The sequence below is a fragment of the Panthera onca genome, chromosome A1 (genome assembly GCF_046562875.1).
Source record: "Panthera onca isolate mPanOnc1 chromosome A1, mPanOnc1 haplotype 2, whole genome shotgun sequence".
NCBI lineage: Eukaryota > Metazoa > Chordata > Mammalia > Carnivora > Felidae > Panthera > Panthera onca.
The window spans coordinates 76,333,944-76,356,525 of NC_138339.1; the positions used below are offsets into that span (position 1 = coordinate 76,333,944).

At 34.5% G+C, this 22,582-nt stretch overlaps 1 protein-coding gene across 2 annotated transcripts in view; it reads left to right on the forward strand.

The window, feature by feature from the left end:
- SLCO4C1 (solute carrier organic anion transporter family member 4C1) overlaps window positions 1-22,582 on the forward strand; it is an 87,369-nt gene that overhangs the window by 32,438 nt on the left and 32,349 nt on the right. For both annotated transcript variants that reach the window (XM_060635291.3, XM_060635293.3), the window contains exons 3-8: window positions 8,540-8,722; window positions 13,271-13,367; window positions 15,396-15,517; window positions 18,231-18,349; window positions 20,378-20,522; window positions 20,882-21,077. In XM_060635291.3, coding sequence (XP_060491274.3) covers window positions 8,540-8,722; window positions 13,271-13,367; window positions 15,396-15,517; window positions 18,231-18,349; window positions 20,378-20,522; window positions 20,882-21,077 — 862 coding nt within the window. The remainder of the gene's footprint in view (window positions 1-8,539; window positions 8,723-13,270; window positions 13,368-15,395; window positions 15,518-18,230; window positions 18,350-20,377; window positions 20,523-20,881; window positions 21,078-22,582) is intronic.

Genomic DNA, 22,582 nt, shown 5'->3' on the forward strand with positions numbered 1-22,582 from the left:
ATGGCCTTTATGATGCTGAGATATGTTCCTTCTATCCCTACTTTATTGAGGGTATTTATTAATAATGGATGCTTTACTTTGTCAAATTCTTTTTCTACATCTACTGAGAGGATCATTTTATTCTTATCCTTTTATTAATGTGGTATATCACATTGATTGATTTGAAAATATTGAATCACCTTTACCTAGGAATAAATCCCACTTGTTCATGGTGAATAATTCTTTTAATGTACTGTTGGATTCGATTTGCTGGTATCTTGTTGAGAATTGTTGCATCCGTGTGCATCAGGGATATTGGCCTGTAATTCTTGTTTTTAGTGGGGTCTTTGGTTTTGGAATTAAGGTAATGCTGGCCTGGTAGAATGAGTTTGGGTTTTTCTTCCATTTCTATTTTTTGGAAAACTGATAAGAATATGTATTAACTCTTCTTTAAATGTTTGGTATAATTCTCCTGGGAAGCCATCTGGCCCTGGACTTTTGTTGAGAGATTTTTAATTACACTGACTTCTTTGCTGGTTATCGATCCGTTCAAATTTTCTGTTTCTTCCTGTTTTAGTTTTGGTAGTTTATGTGTTTCTAGGAATTTATCCATTTCTTCCAGATTGGCCAATTTGTTGGCATATAATTTTCCATAATATTCTCTTATAATTGTTTGTATTTCTGTGATGTTGGTTGAGATCTTTCCTCTCTCATTTGTGATTTTATTTATTTGGATCCTTTCACTCTTCTTTTTGATAAGTCTGGCTTGGGGTTTATCAATTTTATTAATTTTTTCAAAGAACCAGCTCCTTGTTTCATTGATCTATTCTACTGTTTTTTGTTTATTTGTTTGTTTCTATATTATTTATTTCTACTCAAATCTTCATTATTTCCTTTCTTCTGCTGGCTTTAGGCTTCATTTGTTGCTCCTTTTCTAGCTCCCTTAGTTGTAAGGTTAGGTTATTTATTTGATATTTTTCTTGCTTCTTGAGATAGACCTTTATACTATATTGCTATATACTATATATTGCTATATACTTACCTCTTAATGACTGCTTTGGCTACATCCCAAAGATTTTGGACCATTGTGTTTTCATTTTTCATTTGTTTCCATGTATTTTTTTAATTTCTTCTTTAATTTCTTGGCTAACCCATTCATTTTTAGTAGGATGTCCTTTAACCTCCATGTATTTGGTCTTCCTGAACTTTTTCCTGTGGTTGACTTCAAGTTTCATAGGTAGGAAAATATGCATGGTATAATCTCAGTCTTTTTGTATTTATTCAGGCCTGATTTATGACCCAGTATGTGATTTATTCTGTAGAATGTCCCATATGCGCTCAAAAAGAGTGTATATTCTGCTGCTTTAAGATAAAATGTTCTGAAAGTATCTGTTAGGTCAATCTGGTCCAGTGTGTTATTCAAAGCCATGGTTTTCTTGTTGATTTTCTGATTAGATGATTTTTACATTTATGTAAGTGAGTATTAAAATCACCACTATTACTGAATAAGATTCTTTATGTTTGTGATTAATTGATTTTTATATTTGTGTTCTTACAAGTTGGGGGCATAAGTATTTACAATTATTAGATCTTGTTGGATAGACCCCTTTATTATGATATAGTGCCGTTCTTCATCTCTTTTTATAGTCTTTGGTTTAAAATCTAGTTTGTCTGATATAAGTAGGGCTACCCCAGCTTTCTTTTGATGTCCATTAGCATTTTAAATTGTTGTTTATGCCTTCACTTTTAATCTACAGGTGTCTTTAGGTCTAAAATGAGTCTTTTGTAGGCAGTATATTGATGGATCTTTTTTTTTTTTTTTTCCCATTCTGATACCCTATATGTTTTAAGGGGAGCATTTAGTACATTTACATTCAGAGTGATTATTGATAGATATTAATTTAGGCCATTGTATTACCTGTAAAGTCGTTGTTTCTGGCGATTTTCTGTGTTCCTTTGTAGTCTTTGTCACTTTTTTTTTTTCCCCATTCAAAGAGTCCCCTATAACAGTTCTTGAAAGGCTGGTGTAGTGGTCATGAACTCCTTTAGTTTTTGTTTGTCTGGGAAACTCTGTATCTCTCCTTCTATTCTGAATGACAGCCTTGCTGTATAAAGTATTCTTGCCTACATATTTTTACCATTCAGCACGTTGAATATATCATGTCACTCCCTTCAGGCGGCCAAGTTTCTATTGATAGGTCTGCTGCTAACCTTATATGTCTTCCCTTGTAAGGTAGGCATTTCTTTTCCCTTGCTGCTTTTAGGACTTTTCCTTATGTCCGTATTTTGCAAATTTTACTATGTATATCTTGGTGTTGGCCTGCTTTTATTGATTTTAATGAGAGGTCTCTGTGCTTGGATTTGGATGTCTGCTTCCTTCCCCAGATTAAGGAAATATCCAGGTATAATTTGCTCAAATAAACTTGCTGCTCTCTTCTGTTTTCCTCTCCTTTTGGGACTCCTAAGATAGGAATGTTATTATGCTTTATGGCTTTGCTGAGTTCCCTGAGTTTACATTTGTGATCCAGTGTTTTTCTTTTCCTCTTCTTTATAGCTCCATTATTTTCCATAATTTTATCTTCTGTGTCTCTTAATTCCTCTGCTTCTCCTATCCTGTGGTTATTATATCCGGTTGATTTTGCATCTTGGTTATAACTTTTTTTTTTTTTTTTTAAAGGCCTGACTAGTTTTTAGGTCTTTTATTTCTGCAGTAAGGGACTACTGGTGTCTTCTATGCTTTTCTCAGGCCCAGCTAGTGTCATTATGATTGTTGTTTTAAATTCTGGATCAGACATATTACTTATATTTGTTTTTTTTTAATGTTTTTATTTGTTTTTGAGAGAGAGAGAGTAAAAGAACAAGTGGGGGAGGGGCATACAGAGACAGAGGATCTGAAGCAGGCTCTGCACTAACAGCCAAGAACCTGATGTGGGGCTCGACCTCACGAACCATGAGATCATGACCTGAGCTGAAGTCGGATACTTAACTGATCTAGCTACCCAGGCACCTCTACATTTATCTTTTTTTATTAGATCCCTGGCTGTGACCTTTTATTATTCTTTCTTTTGGGATGAATTCCTGCATCTTGGCATTTTGTCTAGGTCTCTGTCTTCTTGTCTATGTTACGAAAACCTGCTGTGTTTTCTGTTCCTGACAAAAATGCCTTTGTGAAGAAGAGGTCATATACTGTTAGGGCCTGGTGCTTCAAGAAGTGTCTCTAGTGTATGCTGTGTGCACTCTGCTGCTGTGTTTTGTCTGCTCTTTTTTAGGGCAGTCTTCTGCAGGGTTTTCCTTGCCTGCAATGGGAAGTATTTGGATCTTGTCCAGAGGGTGGCGGGTTTTAACTAGGTGTGCTCTGTCTGGTCTGCTTGTTAAAAGAGACTACATCCTATTTCCACTAGAGCTGAAGCTTTGCAGCACTCTGTGGTCGGTTGACTTGGTGTGTGGGGGGAAGTTTGTGCTGGTCTTCTCGGGGGAAGGACCCACTATTTTGGTTCTCAGGCACACTTGCCCTAGTAAAGAAGCACCTGCAGAGTGCAGAGGTGTGGGACTTGGTGTAGTGGCTGAGGTCTTCATTATTGGTGCTGTTTTGCTCCACAAAGTCCGTCCATGCTGATGGGTGGGTGAGAGAAATGGTGCCAGCCCTCTCCTTCCTCCCCAGGGAGGGGAGCTCGATCCCACCATTGTCCGGGAAGCCTTTACAGAAGAGCAAACATTCTTCTTCATGTCTCCCAGGCTTCCCTCAAATTCCTACCTTCACCCTGTCTGTATCTGGACTGTCTGCCTTCCTAGCAGTGCAGTGCACCTGTGTTTTATCTCAGGCACACTGAGTTTTAGAACTCCAAACTTTAGAGACCCAGTGTGGCGTGGACCTGTGCTGGTCCTCTCAGGGAGGGTTGCTGCACTGGGGAGGGTGCCAGCTTGTCCCAGAAGTGCAGTCATACCCATAGGCAGGAATGTGGATTATAAAATGCAGAAAAAAAAAACAGAGTCCAAGTTTGCTACCCTTAGCAGGTGTTTCTCCCCTATGCTAAGGAACCAGACAGTGCAGTGGAGCCTGCTGTCTCTTTCGTTCCTTGAGAAGTAATGACATCTCTCCCAGATATACTTCAAGAAGCAAAAACTGTCTTCTCACAGTTTGTCCCAGGGGTTCCTCAGATTGTGTTGTCTACTCCCAGGCCTCCTCCATTCTTCTCCACAGGGGCACATCTTCACTTGCCGGGCTCCACACCCCCACAGCGAAGACTTCTAAAACTCCAATTTTTGAGCTCCACTGGTTGAAAAAACTCACAATAATCAGCCCCTCTCATTTTCCCAGTCCATGCTTTTAGGGAAGTGTTTTTCTTGTGCTATCCCCTGTACACTGCTCTCCTCCTACCTGCCCCCCACCCCCCCTCCAATCTCTCAGACTCTCACCTCTCTCCATGATCAGGGCTCCCCTCTCTTCCCTGGCACCCATGATCCTTTTCTCCCCTAAATCACATCTCCACACCTTCTGCCTTCTACATTGTAGTCTCATCTTTCCCTCTAGTTGTGCAGTTTGTTGTCTCAGTCTTCAGATAGATTTCCTGGGTGTTCAGAATGATTAGATATTTATCTAGCTGTGTTCGAGGGATGAGGCAACCACGTACTACTTCACTGTCTTAACCTCACCTCCCCAGGCTGGATTCTTTCACTTAGCAATATGCATTTAAGATTCATCCATGCCTTTCTGTGGCTTAGTATGTCATTTCTTTTTATCAATTCTAAGAAAAGCAATAGAAATAAATTATTCAGAAATAATAGAGTAGTATATTGGATATAGTAGTGTTCATAAGTAGATCTTTGGCCTTGTTTACTTGGGGAAAATAATAAAAGAAAATGTTAAGTATTAAAGAGTCTTTTATGCAGTAATGTGAAATGGGTTATAGCTGGGCTGAGATATTGATATCTCAAGGCTTAGAGAGCTGAAGTAATTACAAGAGATTTGAGCCAGAGAAAGACTGCAAAGATCAGTGACATAAAACTGAGTGTCTTTGGGGCGCCTGGCTGGCTCAGTCAGTTAAGCGGCTGACTTTGGCTCAGGTCATGATCTCACAGTCTGTGGGTTCAAGCCCCATGTTGGGCTCTGTTCTGACAGCTCAGAGCCTTGAGCCTGCTTTGGATTCTGTGTCTCCCTCTCTCTCTGCCCCTAACCCACTCGCATTCTGTCTCTCTCAAAAATAAATAATAAAAAACATTAAAAAAAATTTAAAAAAAAAAAGATTCAGCTCTGTCTTATGAAAAAAAAAAAAAACAAACTGAGTGTCTTTAATAAAAGATTCTCTTTGGTTAATCCAACAGAATGCTGCATCTCTGTCTTTTCCCACTAAACTTTATTACATATGAATTAAAAATACAATTGAAAAACACAAAAACATGAGTTTAAATTGTGTGAGTCTATTTATACACACAGGTTTTTTTCAATAAATACAGTACAGGAGATGTATTTTCTCTTCCTAATGGCTTTCTTAACATTTTCTTTTCTCTAGCTTACTTTACTGTAAGAAAATAATATACAATACATGTAACATACAAAATATGTGTTAATTAACTGTTTATCAATAAGAGTTCTCGTCAAAAATAGGCTATTAGTAAATTTTTGGGAAGCCAAAAGCTATACATGGATTTTTAACTGTGTAGGGTTTGGTGCTCCAACCCCTGCATCGTTTTCAGGTCAACTGTAAAATGTTAGGATAAAATCATGTTACTATGTACATTATCTTGGAGAAGGGAAGATTTTATGAGGCAAATATCAAAGCTAGGACCTCGAAAGTGTATTTGAAACATTCATAGAAAAAATATGTAAATGACGAATAAAATAAAAAATGCTTATTGATGACCTTAAAAATTAAATTGAAAAAAATATGTGTGTTTGGTATTTTTTAACCAGTGAGATTGGTAGTAATTTAATTTTATTATGGAAGATGTTGCTGTGTTGCTGGTATGATTGCATATTTGTTTAAGTTTTTGATAAGATAGTTTGGCAATATCAAAATACAAATATTTATACACTTTGACTTAGCAGTTCCACTTTTTGGAAACTACTACATATGGACTTGCATAAATATGCCAAGGAAATTATAAAAATACCTATCACAACATGTTTGTAATGACCTAAATATATTTATAATATAATAATATGTGTTATTTTCTTTTAAATGTTATTTATTTTTGAGTGAGAGAGAGAGAGCATGTGTGAGCAGGGGAGGGCAGAGAGGGAGGGAGACAGAGAATCTGTAGCAGGCTCTGTGCTGACAGCCAACAGCGCGATATGGAACTGAACTCATGAACTGCGAGATCATGACCTGAGCTGATGTTGGACGCTTAACCGAATGAGCCACCCAGGTGCCCCAGTATGTGTTATTAATTATTAATTATTAAGTGTAAATTGTGGATTAAGTAGATACATTAGAAGACATTTATGCTATGGAATGTTATGACAGTACCAACAAAGAAATTTAAATACAGTTAAATTTCAAAGATGTCCGGGATGTAAGTGAAAATTGGAAGTTGTTGAGTATAGGTGTAGTATGTTTAGTATGACTGTACTTGTGTAAAAACAGTAAATGGATAGGAAACATGTGAATATGTGAGAAAGTGTCTGAAAAAAATAAAAAGAGCTGTTAACAAAGGTCATTACCTCCCTCTGAGTTACATGGAAGATCATAAAGTGGAGACAGGTGGGGGAAGGGAGAATTTTTTCTTTCTCTTGATCTTCTGTGGTATTTAAAATTTACTTAAACAAACATGTTGAAACTTCATGTATTACTTCTTCTGGAAAAAAACAAACACCAAAACCCCAGAGAATACTCACATGGTCAAAATACCTACCAGATTAGTAAAAAAATATATTTACCTATCATAAAAAAATATGAAAAATAATAAATTAAGAAATACCTGTATGTTCAATTTTGCAATGTATCAAATAATGAGATTATTCTTAGTCTAATCTACTACCTCCAAGAAAGTGAATGATGAAACCAGAAATCACAGTTCAAATATCTGACATGGCAAAGGAGGTAACACAAATAATGCAGATTTAGCCCAGTTGTAGATACAAATTATCGGCCTGAATATTCATCAACCTCTTATAATCTGAACATGTACAAAATTATAGGGTATATTTTACATTAAAAAAAAATAAGTATTTTGTGCAAGGGCACCTGGGTGGCTCAGTCGGTTGACATCTGACTCTAGATTTCGGCTTCTCTCATGATCCCAGAGTTATAAGATAAAGCTCCATGGTCAGGTTCCAAGCTGAGAATGGAGCCTGCTTAAGATTCTCTCTCTCTCTCTCTCTCTCTCTCTCTCTCTCTCTTTCTCTCTCTCTCTCTTTTCCTCTGCTTCTCTCTGCACTTGTGTGCATGTTCTCTCTCTCTCTCTGTCAAATATAAATAAGTAAATAAAATAAAATATTTTATACATAAAATTTGCATCTGAAAGTTGATGGCCATGAATCAGTTAAAGAATCTTCAGGATTGGTGCTTTGGGGGTCTTACATCATTCAGGAAGTAATCTTGATCTGATATTAAGGAAGTGAAAATAGAATTAGCTAAGGCCATTGTTAAAATGCAGATTCCTAGATATTACACCAGATTCAAAGGGAAAGGGCTGGGAATATATGTATTTTTAATATTTATTTATTTATTTATTTAGAGAGTGCATGAGAAGGGAAAGGGTGGAGAGAGAAGGAGAGAGACCAGGCAGGCTCTACACTCAATGGGGAGCCCTATGCAAGGTTGGATCCCATGACTGTGAGATCATGACCTGAATCTAAATCAAGAAAGAGCCAGATGCTTAACAACCTGAGCCACCCAGGTGTCCTGGGCTGGGAATGTATTTTTAACAAGCATCATTGCTCATTAATATTATCCAGTGAGTTTAGGAAATCTAGATTTACTATAATATCCAGTCTTTGAGTGTGATTTTTAAGATTTTAATCAAATCTTAAAGATAAGCATTTTTCCTTTGATGATATTCAGAAGAATATCCTCTAGAGCCAAAGGTTGCTTCAAAAAATAAATTTAATAAAATAGTTCAAGCTACAATAAAGAATTAGACATAACTTCAAATATTATGGCTTTGCTGTAAACATTGAGAAATTACTGTTTTAGCCAAAATATACTATAACCTAAGTATACTTTTCACATGTGTTTAAAGTATTGATTGATGAATTCATTATGGTTCTCATACTGTATTATAACTTGGAAAGAAAAATAAAGGCTAATTTTTTTGTTTGTTTTTTTCTTTTCTTAATTTGAAAACTCCTTCCCTGGCACCACATGCTTCAATTGTGTTTACATTAATTTACCCCGAACTTTGTGAATTATGATTTTTAAAGTAATGTTTCTCAGTTTTGTTCTATGTTTTCTATATTTTAACATAATATTTAATAAATTTTCTTTAGTAATGTATTTTAAAAATAAAGTGAAGTGATTGAAAGAAATTAAGAAGGTTATGTTAGGCAAGTCTGATTTATAAAGACAGATAGATAAATTAAATTTCTGTAAATTCACAATTTAATTTTTTTGCCCCAAAGATACTTGCTCAGCAACAAGGAATGGAGCCAGTTGTACCTCTTCAAGTTCTTCACTTTCTAACTATTTGTATGTGTTCATCTTGGGACAACTCTTGCTGGGAACAGGAGGAACTCCTCTTTATACCCTGGGAACAGCTTTTATTGATGATTCTGTGCCCACACACAAATCTTCTCTTTACATAGGTAAGTTTTCTCTATAAAATAAATGTTTCAGTATCATTTCATTGCTTTTTAAATTGATAAGTAAAAGCATAACATATGCTTATGAAAAGTTGTAATTTCATAGGCATTTCTATTCAATTTCCATTAAATATTAGATAGAGCAATATTACTCTTTTTGATTGTTTACTGACACATGTCCTTCAGTTGAATGCGGTTATGAGTTTTGTTGACATCTCGCTCTATATCCTGTTCCGGGCATGCCAGCCCTCCTAGAACTGCCATCCAAGCAGTAGGCTGTCTGGATTAATTGAATTCCAGGTTAATTTACACAGGGTGGGGAGATTGAGTTGGCCATTCTACCTGATTTACTAAATCTTTTATGGACTTAACTAGAGTCAACAAAAGAAACCACAAGATAGTACCCAGAACTCTGTGGACTTTTCATTTCAGACTAATCCTGGTTATGTGTGGCTCAATTCTGGGTTGGTGGCTGGGGGAGGGGGGGTGAGGGGAAAGGCGGTGCTGAACCTAATTTTTGGTAGCGTAAGTTTCTCTTAAATTCCTTCTGTGATATTCTTGCAAGGTAGAGTTTACTAGGCTGTGTGTGGCCTTACATCAAATTAATGTGTTTCACATTCTAAGTTTTCATCTTATCAGTTTATTATTCTAATATAGGGGACTGCCTTAGTTCTTTTAATCTGCTGTAACAGAATACCATACACTGGTTGGCTTGTAAACAACAGAAATTTATTTCTCATGGTCCTGGAGGCTGGAAAGTCTAAGATCAGGGTACCCACAGTTTCAGGATCTGGTGAGGCCCATTTCCTGGTTCATAGACAGCCATCTTTTTCTTGTGTTCTCACATGGCAGACAGGTAAGAAAGGGCTTTCTGGGGCATCTTCTTAGAAGGGCACTAATCTAATTTGTGAAGGCTCTGCTCTCATGACATAATCAGTTCCAAACATCTCCCCTCCTACCATCACACTGGAAACCTACATCCCAGGTTTAAACATAGGAATTTGAGGGGACACAAACATTCGGTGTGTAACAAGAACTTATTGCTATAGTAACTGGAAGTCAAGTATGTTCAAAACAGCCCTGATGGAGACTATTAAACCTACTTAGGCTCTTCCTTAATATGAAAACCACTACACTTCTAGTTGTTTTCTCTACTTGTTTTGTGTTGGTCTCTCTGCAAAGTCTCATTGTCTCTCTCTACAAGTTCTAGCTGATCTGTATAGCTTCTCTTTCATTTACTAATTAGTAATGCTTTTATTTCAATTAGCTAGTAATGATGCTTTTCACTCTCTCAGTTTAGCATATTTCCTTTCTGAAGTCCTCTTCTGATCAATAATTCTCATAAAACAGTTTTAATCTTCATGTGTTAGTAACACAAAATTAGGAAGTTTTACAAAAATTATTTAAACACGGTAGGTAGAGTGGAGGCCCACAGGACTGTCCCAGATTTGATAAATCTCTGGGAGGACTTGCTGGACTTAGCATATAATCATATTCATAGCTGTGAATTATTACAGGGAGGGATGCCAAGGAAAATCAGCAAAAGGAAAAGTACAGACAAAAACCAGGTACAAGCTTTGAAGATTTAGCTTCCTCCTAGTGGAGCCAGACAGTTCACAATTGATTCTTCCAGCAAGGAGTTTGAAATGTTTTCTACCAGTTAAGTTCATTAGAGGTTCAATGTCCAAGGATTTTATTGGGGGTTGATCATGTAGGGACCCTTTGTCTTGCATGTATTAAAAGTTCTAGACTCTTAAAAGGAATACAAGTGGTCAGCAAAACAATATTGTTTGTACAGTGTAGGTGCAGTCAGGCAGGCACCCTAATTAGTTAGGGAATGGTGGCATCCTTCTGGACAGTTAAATAAATCCCAAATGCCAGCCAAGGGCCAGCCTTGCAAACAGGTCTTTCTAAAGTTAACAGTCACAGGCCTGCTATGTTAACTCTTTCTTATACTGTAGGAATTTATCAAATGGTAATTTTTGAGAGCAAAGGAAAACAACAGAAGTAACAAAACTGGGAAACATATTTTATCTCTTTATGTTAAGGAAAATATGAACACTTAATTATAGTATCTTATATACCTGATTTTTTTTTCAATTTCAGATAACCAGTATTTTTTAGTGGGTATTTAAGTTTTGTTGTGTGAAAAACTTCCTTTTTTATGCTTTTTATCTCTTTTTATTTCCCCATTTCCAAAATCTTCCTCCATTCTTTCTTTCTTTTAAAACAGTATCTATTTTTGGTAGCATACATTATTCTATGAAACAAATTTTATACATAACAAGGCAAAAAGGGGCAAAAAGAAAACAATCAAAATTTGCTACCTTTTAGAGTGAATTAAAAAAAGTAGTTAATGTAACATCTCAATCCTTACAATCTTTTCCAGGCCATTCACCCTTTATTCCCTTATTTCTTTGATGCTTTCATTGGGTTAACAATCTTTGTTCTTTAATTCCAACTTTTTAATTCATTTAATGTTATTTTGTGTTTAAATCTTTCATCTTAACATGTGCAAAACATATTTGCTCTATGTTCTTATTTCTTAGCCTTTTTTTCTTTCTTTTTGATAATTTAATGTTTATTATTTCATTTCTTCGCTTTTATCAATTTCCTCCTTTTATCAATATCCTTTACTGTTCATCTACTAATGACCTTATATGCAAACTTGATATTATGAAATTCTGAAATTAATTGATATTTTTATCACATTCCTGTTTATCACAAAAGTTCTAGAACTCTTTAAGTAAAAATTTTTTTTAACGCTTTTCCCTGATAAATGTTTTCACTGGGAATAGATAACTAGTTGACCGTTGATTTTTTTTTTTTTTTCAGTACTTTAAAAATACTGTTTCTTTGTCTTTTCACTTCCAATGTTTCTTATATATGTTTGCATTTTTAAGATTTTTCTGTTTGATATGATTTTCTTCAGTTTTACTTATATGATGTGTGTAGGTGCAAAATTCCTTTTATTTAACTTGTTTTGGATTTATATGACTTGGATTTACATGTTTTGGATTTATATGTTGTTTTGTACTTTCATTGGCTTTAGGATATTTCCTATAATTATTTATTTAAATATAACTTCTTTCCTATTATCTCCTCTCCTAGAACTCCAATTACATGTATGCTAAGCCTTTTTTTTTTAATGCATTCTTCATCTCTTACTCTTTTCTGTATTTTTTATCCTTTGTTTTTATTTTTTGTGCTTCTCGATAAATATTTACTGACTTAATTGTATTTTCCAGTTGGTAATCTTCAGTTCTGAGGAATCTGTTGTGGATCTCTTTCACTTCACTTTGATAAAGGTGTTTTATACTTGTACCACTTTTCTCCAAACCCCACTCTGTCTTTTAATAAACTCCCAATCTCTGATATATTTGGGAACACTGCAGTCTGGGATGCCCTTTATCTGACTTCGCAGGTTGAGTTTATTTAAAGCAAAGCTGTATTTACTTTGTGAGCAAGTCTATTTGTAATTCACCCTTACTTTTATAGTATAGCCTCCTAGGTGCCAATGTAAAATGTAGGGTAGAGGAAGTTAATAACTTCCAAGTTAGGAGCCCTGAACTACAACTTTGGTTTCCTTCCTTCCCAGACACTACCACGGATTGCTAACCCCCAGTATCTCTTGTAGAATCACCCAATATATGTAGGAAAAAAATCAGTCCCATTTTTTTAGATGTCCCTCTTCAGAATCTTGACTCTGGTCCTTCAGAATTCTTATATGTTTCCAGATCATCTTGCATGGCTTCTACTTTGGAGACTTGGTCAAGTATATAAGTCATTTTTGGCCTTGACACATGCTTAGCTTTGGATATGTTATATTTTGTTCTTTTGTATATGAGAATGAGAATCTCAGCAATTAATAAAAAATTCAGAAAATGGTAATATATGAAGATACTAATGTACACATCTTTTTTGGTAAAAATTTAAATGTTATGTATGGCAAAAATTTAAGTATCAGAGAAATAAGGTTAGTTTAATTCTGCTGCAAGTTAAAGTGGAAGATTCACTAAGTGCAGGAATTTAAATTAATGGCTTACTTTTATGAAACAGACTAATGACCAGATCCAGGTTTTAAAATCAGCTGCTGTAGTGCAAAATACAGATTGCTTTTGGAGTGTCTACACAATAGAAAAGGCTTTTCATTTCACATCATTTTTTCCATAAGAATTGTGAACAGTAACTAATATCACCATCCACAAAGGGTAGTAGTAGATGCACTATCTCTGCCACCAAGTAACGTAACGTAACTTTCCATGAATTTATAGTTTAGGTTTATTGCGATTATTGCAGTCTAACAATTTATACACTGAATTACATAAATATTTATATTTAAAATGTTTTATATTTATTTTTAAATATTTTTTAAGCTTTTTGACTTGACAAGTACTATTCAATGGTATTTTTTTTACTGAAAATGTGTAATTTTGGTGTAATTCTAATCATTTCATGATTTTTCTAGTGTAAAATATTTGTCTTCACTGCTGTAAGCTTTTCAAAGCACAATTGTACTGTTGACTATCTTCAATGTCTTTGTTCTTCCAGGAATTGGCTATTCTATGTCAGTATTAGGCCCTGCTATTGGTTATGTGTTGGGAGGACAGCTGCTAAGCATGTACATTGATGTGAACATGGGACAAAGGCAAGGCGACATCTCTTTTTCTTTTATATGTTTATTTTATTTTAATAATGTTAACATCATAGAACGTTTTCAAAGAATTTCCTCAGATAGCATGAGGGATTTTTCAGGAAACAGAACTGAATACACACAATATTTATATAATACTTTATCTGCCCTTCATGAATTAATACCATACCACCCCTTAGTATAATAAATTTATTCATAAATAAGGATGCTTAATAGTCATCTGAAAATTTTCAAAATACACCTCTAGGACTTCATGCATTGCTCAGAATGAAGAATTTAATCAAAATTAGTTGCGCTTTTAGTAGATTTAGCTGGATGTAGATAGCCTGAAAAGTCTCAAAAGTCTATGATTCTCAAACTAAGTGCTGTAGTAGCTTTGATATGGTCATAAGAATTGCAATTGTGTGGTTTCAGCTCTGGCCATAGAGGATAATAAGAGGTAATATTTATTTATCCCATACTATTTTCTATAGTTTTTTATAGGTTTTGTGTGTTACATTATTTTACATACTTCTTCATTTAATTCTCTTAATAATCCTATAAGGTAGTTGATATACAGAGGTTGTTAAGTGGCTAAGACATAAATCCAAGTAGACCTTTGACTCCCAAATCTTCCTTTTAACCACTGAGTTACCTTCTCTTTCTCCGGAATATAGAGAAGTCAGTAACCTTTGGTGAGTCCATATTTTCTCATTTTACCATTAGGAATCAAAACCGTGCAATCCTTTGTGTGACTGTGAGTAATGAATAGAAAATGTGCTCATGGATATGTGATTTGCTCTTTGAGCTGTTAGTCCCAGGTTAATTTTTAGAAACTATATAAGAAGATGTGCAGATGAAGTCCTTGAAACAGAGAGCTGGGTTTTTAAGAAAGGTTTTAAATTTCAGTGGAGAATTACATGAGTTGTAGTAATGGTGTGTTTGGGAGGGAAACCTTTTTTTTTTTTTTTTTTTTTTTTTTTTTTTTTTAAGTAGGCTCCATGCCCAGCATGGAGCCCACTGTGGGGCTTGAACTCATGACTCTGAGATCAAGGCCTGAGCTGAGATTAAGAGTTGGACCTTCAATTGACTGAGCCACCCAGGAGCCCCAGAAATATCTTGATCTAAAATGATGGGAACTGTTATAAAACTTAAGAAGTTACTTTAAGAAGAACTTTACAGTCGGACAGAGAAAGACAAATACTATATGATTTCATATATATGTAAAATCTAAAAAAAAAAACCAAACAAACAAACAAAAAAATAAGCCCATAGATACAGAGAACAAATTTGTGGCTACCATTTGGATATGTTATATGTTATAGGTGGGGGATGGGTGAAATGGGTAAAGGGAGTCAAAAGGTACAAGCTTACAGTTATAAAATAAATGAGTCATGGGATGTAATATACAACACTATGACTATAGTTAGTAATACTGTACTGAATATTGGAAAGTTGCTAAGACAGTAAATCTTGTACGTTCTCAAAACAAGAAAAATACTTCTGCAGCTAAGATGTTAGACTTAATGTGATCATTTTGTAATATATGGTAATATCACATTATATTGTATACCTGAAACTAATATAATATCGTATGCCAGTTACACCTCAATAAATAAATAAATAAAATGAATTTTATGTTTAAGTGAATGCCTTAAGACACAGTGTATGTGCTTTTAACACAGATCAGTGATTTGTTATAAGATGTAATCAATATAGTTGAGAAGAAAAACTTAGCCAAATTAGGTAGTTTAGAAATTCTATGTATGCTTTCAGATATTTAGCATATATATATTTACTCTTAAATATTTTACACTTTTATGTCATAGTGCCATTTTGATATACTTTGTAAACCATTATTGTAGTTTTCATTTATGCCCGCTTTCTGTTGTCTGATTCATCACAGTGACTCTGCTTTAAATGTTGAATGTTGTAATAATATTCCCCTATATATGTACTTGAATTACAAAGTATAGTTATCATAACTAAATTTTAGTGAACAAGGTAAAGTTGACTTTTACATTTTGTTTTTCTGTCGTATAGCATAGATATTACTGAAGATGATCCACGATGGCTGGGGGCATGGTGGATTGGATTTCTTCTGTGTTGGCTCTTTGCTTGGTCTTTGATAATTCCTTTTTTATGCTTCCCAAAACATTTACCAGGTATTCATTTTTGTTAAAACCAAAGAGTTTTATTCCAATTCTAGGCCAACTGTTGCTTTTTGTATAGTTGATAAGAACCCTAGAAAATTCATTGTTCTATAGAATTTCAGTTGTCTGCCTATGCAAACTTTTGAACATTTGTCTTTAGGAAATACTGGGTAGCAATCTTAATACTTATGGTTTTCCTTTATTTCCAGGTAATAAAATCAATAAAACTGTACATAGGCACTTTCTTACTATATACTTAACTAAATTTGTTTCCTGTGTGTTGTCTGGAATCTTGCTTTATGTATATGCAAAGTACAAGTATCTTTCAAACTATTAGTTTGTATTCAGTTACTCACTACCCAATAATTAATCTGCCTTAAATCATTGATGTTATTTGTTGATGAGAGAACAAGTACTTTTTTTCCAATTGTCATAAAAGTAATGCTGTAGTATACTCATTTTTCACCATATTTCAATATTAGACAGTTTGTCCAAAAAGAAAAGATTAATAGAAAAGAATATCCATCCATTCCCCTTCTCTGGAAAACTTTGCTTCTATATAATCATGTAGTTCAAATTATCTATAAAAGTATTTTTCTCTAGGCTGAAGATTAAATAGTTGTTTCTATTACATGTAAAAGGTAGATGATTAACTTTGGGAATGGGCAAAAGAAAAGTTGGCAGAGTAGAAGTAGTTGGTCTCACTGATTCCTGTCTACCCCGGGCCATCCAATTTATAATTCCATGTATTGACTGTTTTCTCAGATTTATTCACAGTACCATTATTAAAAATCAAAGAGACATGATAATACATGGTAAATACTTCATCTGTGAAGCATGTTAGAATTAAAGAGAGTAGGGGCACCTGGGTGGCTCAGTCGGTTAAGAGTATAACTTCAGCTCAGGTCATGATCTCACAGTTCGTGGGTTCAAGCCCCATGTCGGGCTCTGTGCTGACAGCTCAGAGCCTGGAGCCTGCTTCGGATTCTATGTCTCCCTCTGTCTCTGCCCTCCCCCCACTCATGCTCTGTCTCTCTTTCTCTCTCAAAAATAAACATTAAAAAAAATGAAAAAAAAAGAACTTAAGAGAGTTAAAAGAAAAGAACCTCGAACATACTTTGTTTAATATATAATGGATGAAAAAGAGAACCATTCAAAAAGAAGAAAAGAATTTAAGAGATATTTTTATTTTTTTATTTTATTTTATTTTTTAACGTTTATTTATTTTTGAGACCGAGAGAGACAGAGCATGAACGGGGGAGGGTCAGAGAGAGGGAGACACAGAATCCGAAACAGGCTCCAGGCTCTGAGCTGTCAGCACAGAGCCCAATGCGGGGCTCCAACTCACGGGCTGTGAGATCATGACCTGAGTCAAAGTCGGCCACTTAACCGACTGAGCCACCCAGGCGCCCCTAAGAGATATTTTTAAATAAAGAGGATAAATATATCGTTGGAACAGAATCGTCTCATCTTAATTTTTAGACTGGTTGGAACTCCCTTAGCTGATAGTAATAATTCTAGCTCTCAGAAAAAATTATATACGTAAATGTTTGTGCAATTTTGTTGACAGAGGAACTGGCTTCTTATGTTATGGTTTTATAAACTTGTAGAAGTGTGTGTCAGTTAAAAAGTAAGCATTTCCAAACTCAACACCCCAAAAACAAATAATCTAGTGAAAAAATGGGGCGAATAAACAGTTTTCCAAAGAAGACATCCATCCAGATGGCAAACAGATACCTGAAAAGATGCTTAAAAGCACTCATCATCAGGGAAATACAAATCAAAACCACAATGAGATTCAACCTCACACCAGTCAGAATGGCTAAAATTAACAAAACAAGAAAGAAGTATTGGCAAGGATAGGGAGAAAGGGGAACCTGTTGCACTGTTGGTGGGAATGCAAACTGGTGCAGCCACTCTGGAAAACAGTGTGGAGGTTCCTCAAAAAAATTAAAAACAGAATTCCCCTACAACCCAGCAATTGCACTACTAGGAATTTATCCAAAGGATACAAAAATGCTGATTTTAAGGGGCACATGCACCCCAATGTTTATAGTAGTGCTGTCAACAATAGCCAAAGTTTGGAAAGAGCCCTAAAGTACATCAACTGAAGAATGGATTAAGAAGATGTGGTATGTATGTATGCATATATATATATATATATATATATACACACACACACACACACAATGTACACACACACACACACACACACACACACACACACACACACACACACACACTGGAATGGAATACTACTCAGAGATGAAAAAGAATGAAATGTTGCCATTTGCAACAACATGGATGAAACTGGAGGGTATTATGCTAGGCAAAATAAGCCAGTCAGAGAAAGACAGATATCACATGATTTCACTCATGTGGAATTTGAGAAAATTAAGAGATGATCATAGGGGAAGGGAAGGAAAAATGAGATAAAAACAGAGGGAGGCAAACCATAAGAGACTCTTAAATACAGAGCACAAACTAAGGGTTGATGGGGGAGGGGCAGGTGGGATAAATGGGTGATGGGCATTAAGGAAGGCACTTGTTGGAATGAGCACTGGGTGTTATATGTAAGTGATGAATTGCTGGGTTCTACTCCTGAACCCAAGACTACACTGTAGGTTAACTAACTTCAGAATAAAAAATTAAAAAAAAATTAAAAGTAAGCATTAAAAAAATGAAGAATGAAGTGATAGAAGAAGTACATTTACTGCTTTTTTAGGTACAGCAAAAATTCAAGGTGAAAGAATTTCCCAGACTCACCAGGATAAGAGTAGTTCCTTAAAAGACACCGAGGAGAGTTTTGGAACAAGCTTTAAAGATTTTCCAGCTGCCCTAAAGGTAAAATAACACTATACACATACATGCTTGCGCGCTCTCTCTCTCTCTCTCTCTCACATACACACACACACATATACACACACACCCTCCTCCACATATATAGGTAGATATTTATATTATATATACATATAAATAAGTATATATATATACATATTTTTACAATGCATTTTTGCTTACTTATTATAATTCTAGCTCTTATAAATAAATAACTCCTCAGATTTAATTTTATTATGCTTTGAGTAAATGAGAACTATTCCAGGATAGAATGGTTGAAAGAACATGAGTTGTCTTAATAACAATATCAATATTCAGTGGTTTCTCTTTAGCACTATAGTTCGTTATTCCATGCCACTTCCTTTATGTAATAGATCAGTTATCACTAAATTATAAATACATATTAGAGAATGTCTAACCAGTATTTTTCCCTTGTGAAATAGGTGGCAGTTAGTGGTTACTTGGTTTGAACTTGAGATTAAAGAAACAAGTGTTATGGTCTGTTCTGTTGTATTTGCACAGAAAAACATTCTTTCATTTAGCATCATAAAAGTTTTGTACATACGGGAGTTTGTAATTTTACCTTTTCAAGATTTGAAATTATTTCCTTCTCAATCATTTTCATTTTCCTCCTTAAATGAAAGCCTGAAATGTTTTTAATTGATTTATCTTACCTTTTAACTCTATTCCCTCCCATGCAGGCACATTCTTATGTTTTTCTGACATTGTTCATGATTTTTAATCCCAACAATTTTCTTTTGTAATAGTTATGTTCTAGGTCATATATTTCTATTTATTTTATAAATTGTTATGTATATTACCATTTTTATGTATATTACTGCTTTTTTTTATTCTTATGGTTTCATGCTTTGAGGTCTCAATTCTGATTCAGATCCCTCTGGATTCAGTATTTTATTGCTAGTTTTCCTCAGACAGAGTAGCATCTAAGTATCCTTGAATACTGAATGATATTTCTGACTGAATGGACCTTTTCTGATCATACTCTTTTAGTCCCAGAATTCTGTGGATGTTATCTTATTCTTTTCTAGTTAAATGTGTTGTGGTTGAGAAGTTCCATCCAAGTTAGTATGATTCATTTTTATTTCCATCTATCTTTGATTTCAGGCAATATATTAGGTTATGCCTAAGTATGTGTTTTTTTTTTTCCCATTAATTCTTGCTAGAAATCCATTATCTTTTTAAACCTGAAGATTTAAATGTTTTCTGCCATTATTATTTTTAAAAATTTTTGAATGTTTTCGTTCAGGTACTTTTCTCTTTTTTGTCACTACTATTATTCTTAAGTTAGATCATCTGGATCTGACTTCTAACTCTCTTGCCTTGCCTCTTCATGACTCCTGTGAGTGGTTGTGAGTGTGTGTATTTTGCTTGATTTAATTAAATTTTTTTTCACTTAATATTCCAGAAGTATAATTTGGTTTTCACTTTGTGGGCAGATATATTAGATTAATTAATCTCTGTACTCTCCTCTGATAGTTTAAGATTCTGAGAAGTCCAGCAGTGTATCCACCTATTTAAAATTGCTGAACTCTATAGCTATCTAAGTTTCTTAACTAGTGAGTCCTTTACTCATAGAACAATACAAATTTGGTACTAAGAGACCATTCTCATCTGTGTTTATAACCAAGTTCTTCATTTAGTAGACATGGGAATTCAAAACATCAGACAAGGGGTAGATTTAATGTATGAAAGTTTATTATATACTGGAGAAAACCTTTCCAACCTGGCTTTTACCTCCTTTACCCCATCCTTTGCATATGATAAAGGCACAGTCACCCTACTGTTGAATCAATCACCTGTCAATTCTCTAGGTGCTCCACATATAAATTTTCTCAATGTTGTATATATCAAGCTATTAATATTTCATTTTTATGCTGGAGGAAATGCTGACATTTTATAGATAGTTATACTGTGCTTATTAAAAATTTGCCATTTCATCATGTTGCCATTTTAATGTTACATTTTGCAGTATAATCATAGTTATTCATTTGGTGAACTATATTTTTTCTTTAGAATTTGATGAGGAATACTGTCTTTATGTGTTTAGTTTTTTCAACTTCCTCAGAAGCCTTAATTACTACTGGATTTGCTACATTTTTACCTAAATTTATAGAAAATCAATTTGGATTGTCTTCCAGCTTTGCAGCTACCCTTGGAGGTAAACCATTTTTTTCTTTGTTCAGATTTAATCTAATAATTTTACTTTACTACATTAAATTTTTATTAGAATAATATATCATTTTAGATAGCCACTTCTTGAAATTTAAACTACTGATTTTGATAAAAGTTTCAGATTTTCTGTTAATAGACAGTCTGTTGTATGAACACGAAATACAGAGGCTGTATAGCTAAAGAGAATATTTGTTGATCTTAATATTCAAAACATTATAAATCACATGATAGCATTCATGTGTTAAAATAGTACTGGTGCTTGTTTTTGATGTTTCCCAATTTGTCATGTGAGTAACTGACTACACCTGTATGTTTTCTCACTCTCTGTGTCTTCTTTCTCATCAGGGGCTGTTTTAATTCCTGGAGCTGCTCTTGGTCAGATTTTAGGTGGCGTACTTGTTTCAAAACTCAAAATGACATGTAAAAACACAATGAAGTTTGCTTTGCTCACATCTTTAGTTGCGCTTGTGCTGAGTTTTGTATTTGTTTATGCCAACTGTGAAAATGAGCCTTTTGCCGGTGTGTCTGAATCATATAATGGGTAAATATATTTCAGTACTTTTTGATATTGATATGAGAGTAAAAGCTGTGTGTGTATTTTCAAGTATATGCTTTCTTGAATAAAATAATGAAAAATTGGCTTTTTCGTATATAAGAAGATGTAAGGTTTTTTTTTTTTTTTTCTTGTTTTGTTGGTTTAAATAATTTGACATCTTATTAAATGTTGGGGATTTATCTGGAGAGCAGTTAAGGAGTAACTACTCAACTATTCTATCCTGGGCAATGTGTCCTGAACTATGTTCAGGGATACAAAGATTAAAGTAACAGAATCTTTGCCCTGAAAGGATTCACATCCTAGGGAGAATTTCATATGTTGCTATTGATTTAAATCTTTAAAAATGGAGATGCCTCTATGGTGACATTAGTGTATTAGGGGGGTTGAAAATAGTCTGCAGATAAATTAAAATGAAGCTAGTCCTAGGTTATACTAATGATTATTGTTTCCACTTTAGAAGTTCATGGTTATTGTAAAGAAATAAATGACTTCTTGTTATGACCTGTAAACATGTTTCCACCTATAACTGGTATGACCATTTTATCTTTGTATGTTTACTTTTGCCTTGTATGTTTAGTTTTGAAATCCTAAGGCATGAATTAGCAGATCAGGCAGGAGGATGTTGCATAGTGGTGCATTCATAGCCTGCAGTGTTGCTTTAATTGTTTCACTGAATGTGTTTGAGGCTGGTAAGGGAGATGGTACTCTAGGTCAAGGACTCCACAGTTCTGTAGAGTATGGCATTCCAATAACCTAAATAGAATGTACTTTGTTGGATGAGTTTGCCAGTAACGATTGTGATTTGCAGTTTCTGTCATTCTTTTACATTAATGAGATGCTGAGCATTCTAAAGCAATGTTAAGTTCACCTCTATTACATTTATTCAACATTTTTTTACTACATCCTCTGGCTGAAAAATCCCTGCTCTAAAGGAGTTTGCAATGTAGCAGGAGTGATTGGGAAAAAAATGGTAAATGAACAATGTATTAGGTAATGAGAGACACACAAAGGGCTATGAAATTCAAAAGAAGGAGAGCTTTTCAGTATCCTTTGATTAGATTCAGAAAAAGTTTCATGGTATAACAGAGAAATTGGTTTACATATTTTTTAAGGGTACAAAAAAAGCTATGAGAGTTAAAAATTTGAGAAGAGGGAAAGGCAGAGGGAGTATGTTAGGCATAAATGCCTAGTAAAGGCTGGTAGGTTCAGGAACCAGTTCCAATGGGACTTAGGTCATGTTCCTAAATGAAAAAATATCTGGAAATGTTGAAAGGTAGGTACAGGTAAGTACTGCAGACCTGACTTTACACCTATAAACTTTACCCAAACGTATCCTGAGAAACCACTTGTTTTTTGTATATTCCTTTTAGAACAGAAAGTTCTGGATAGTTTACCACTAGTTTAATTACCTTGAAAGATGAATGATGTGGATGTGAATCTATTTGCTATTTTCTACCTTAAACAAGAGTTCCTACCAGATAAGCTGTCCT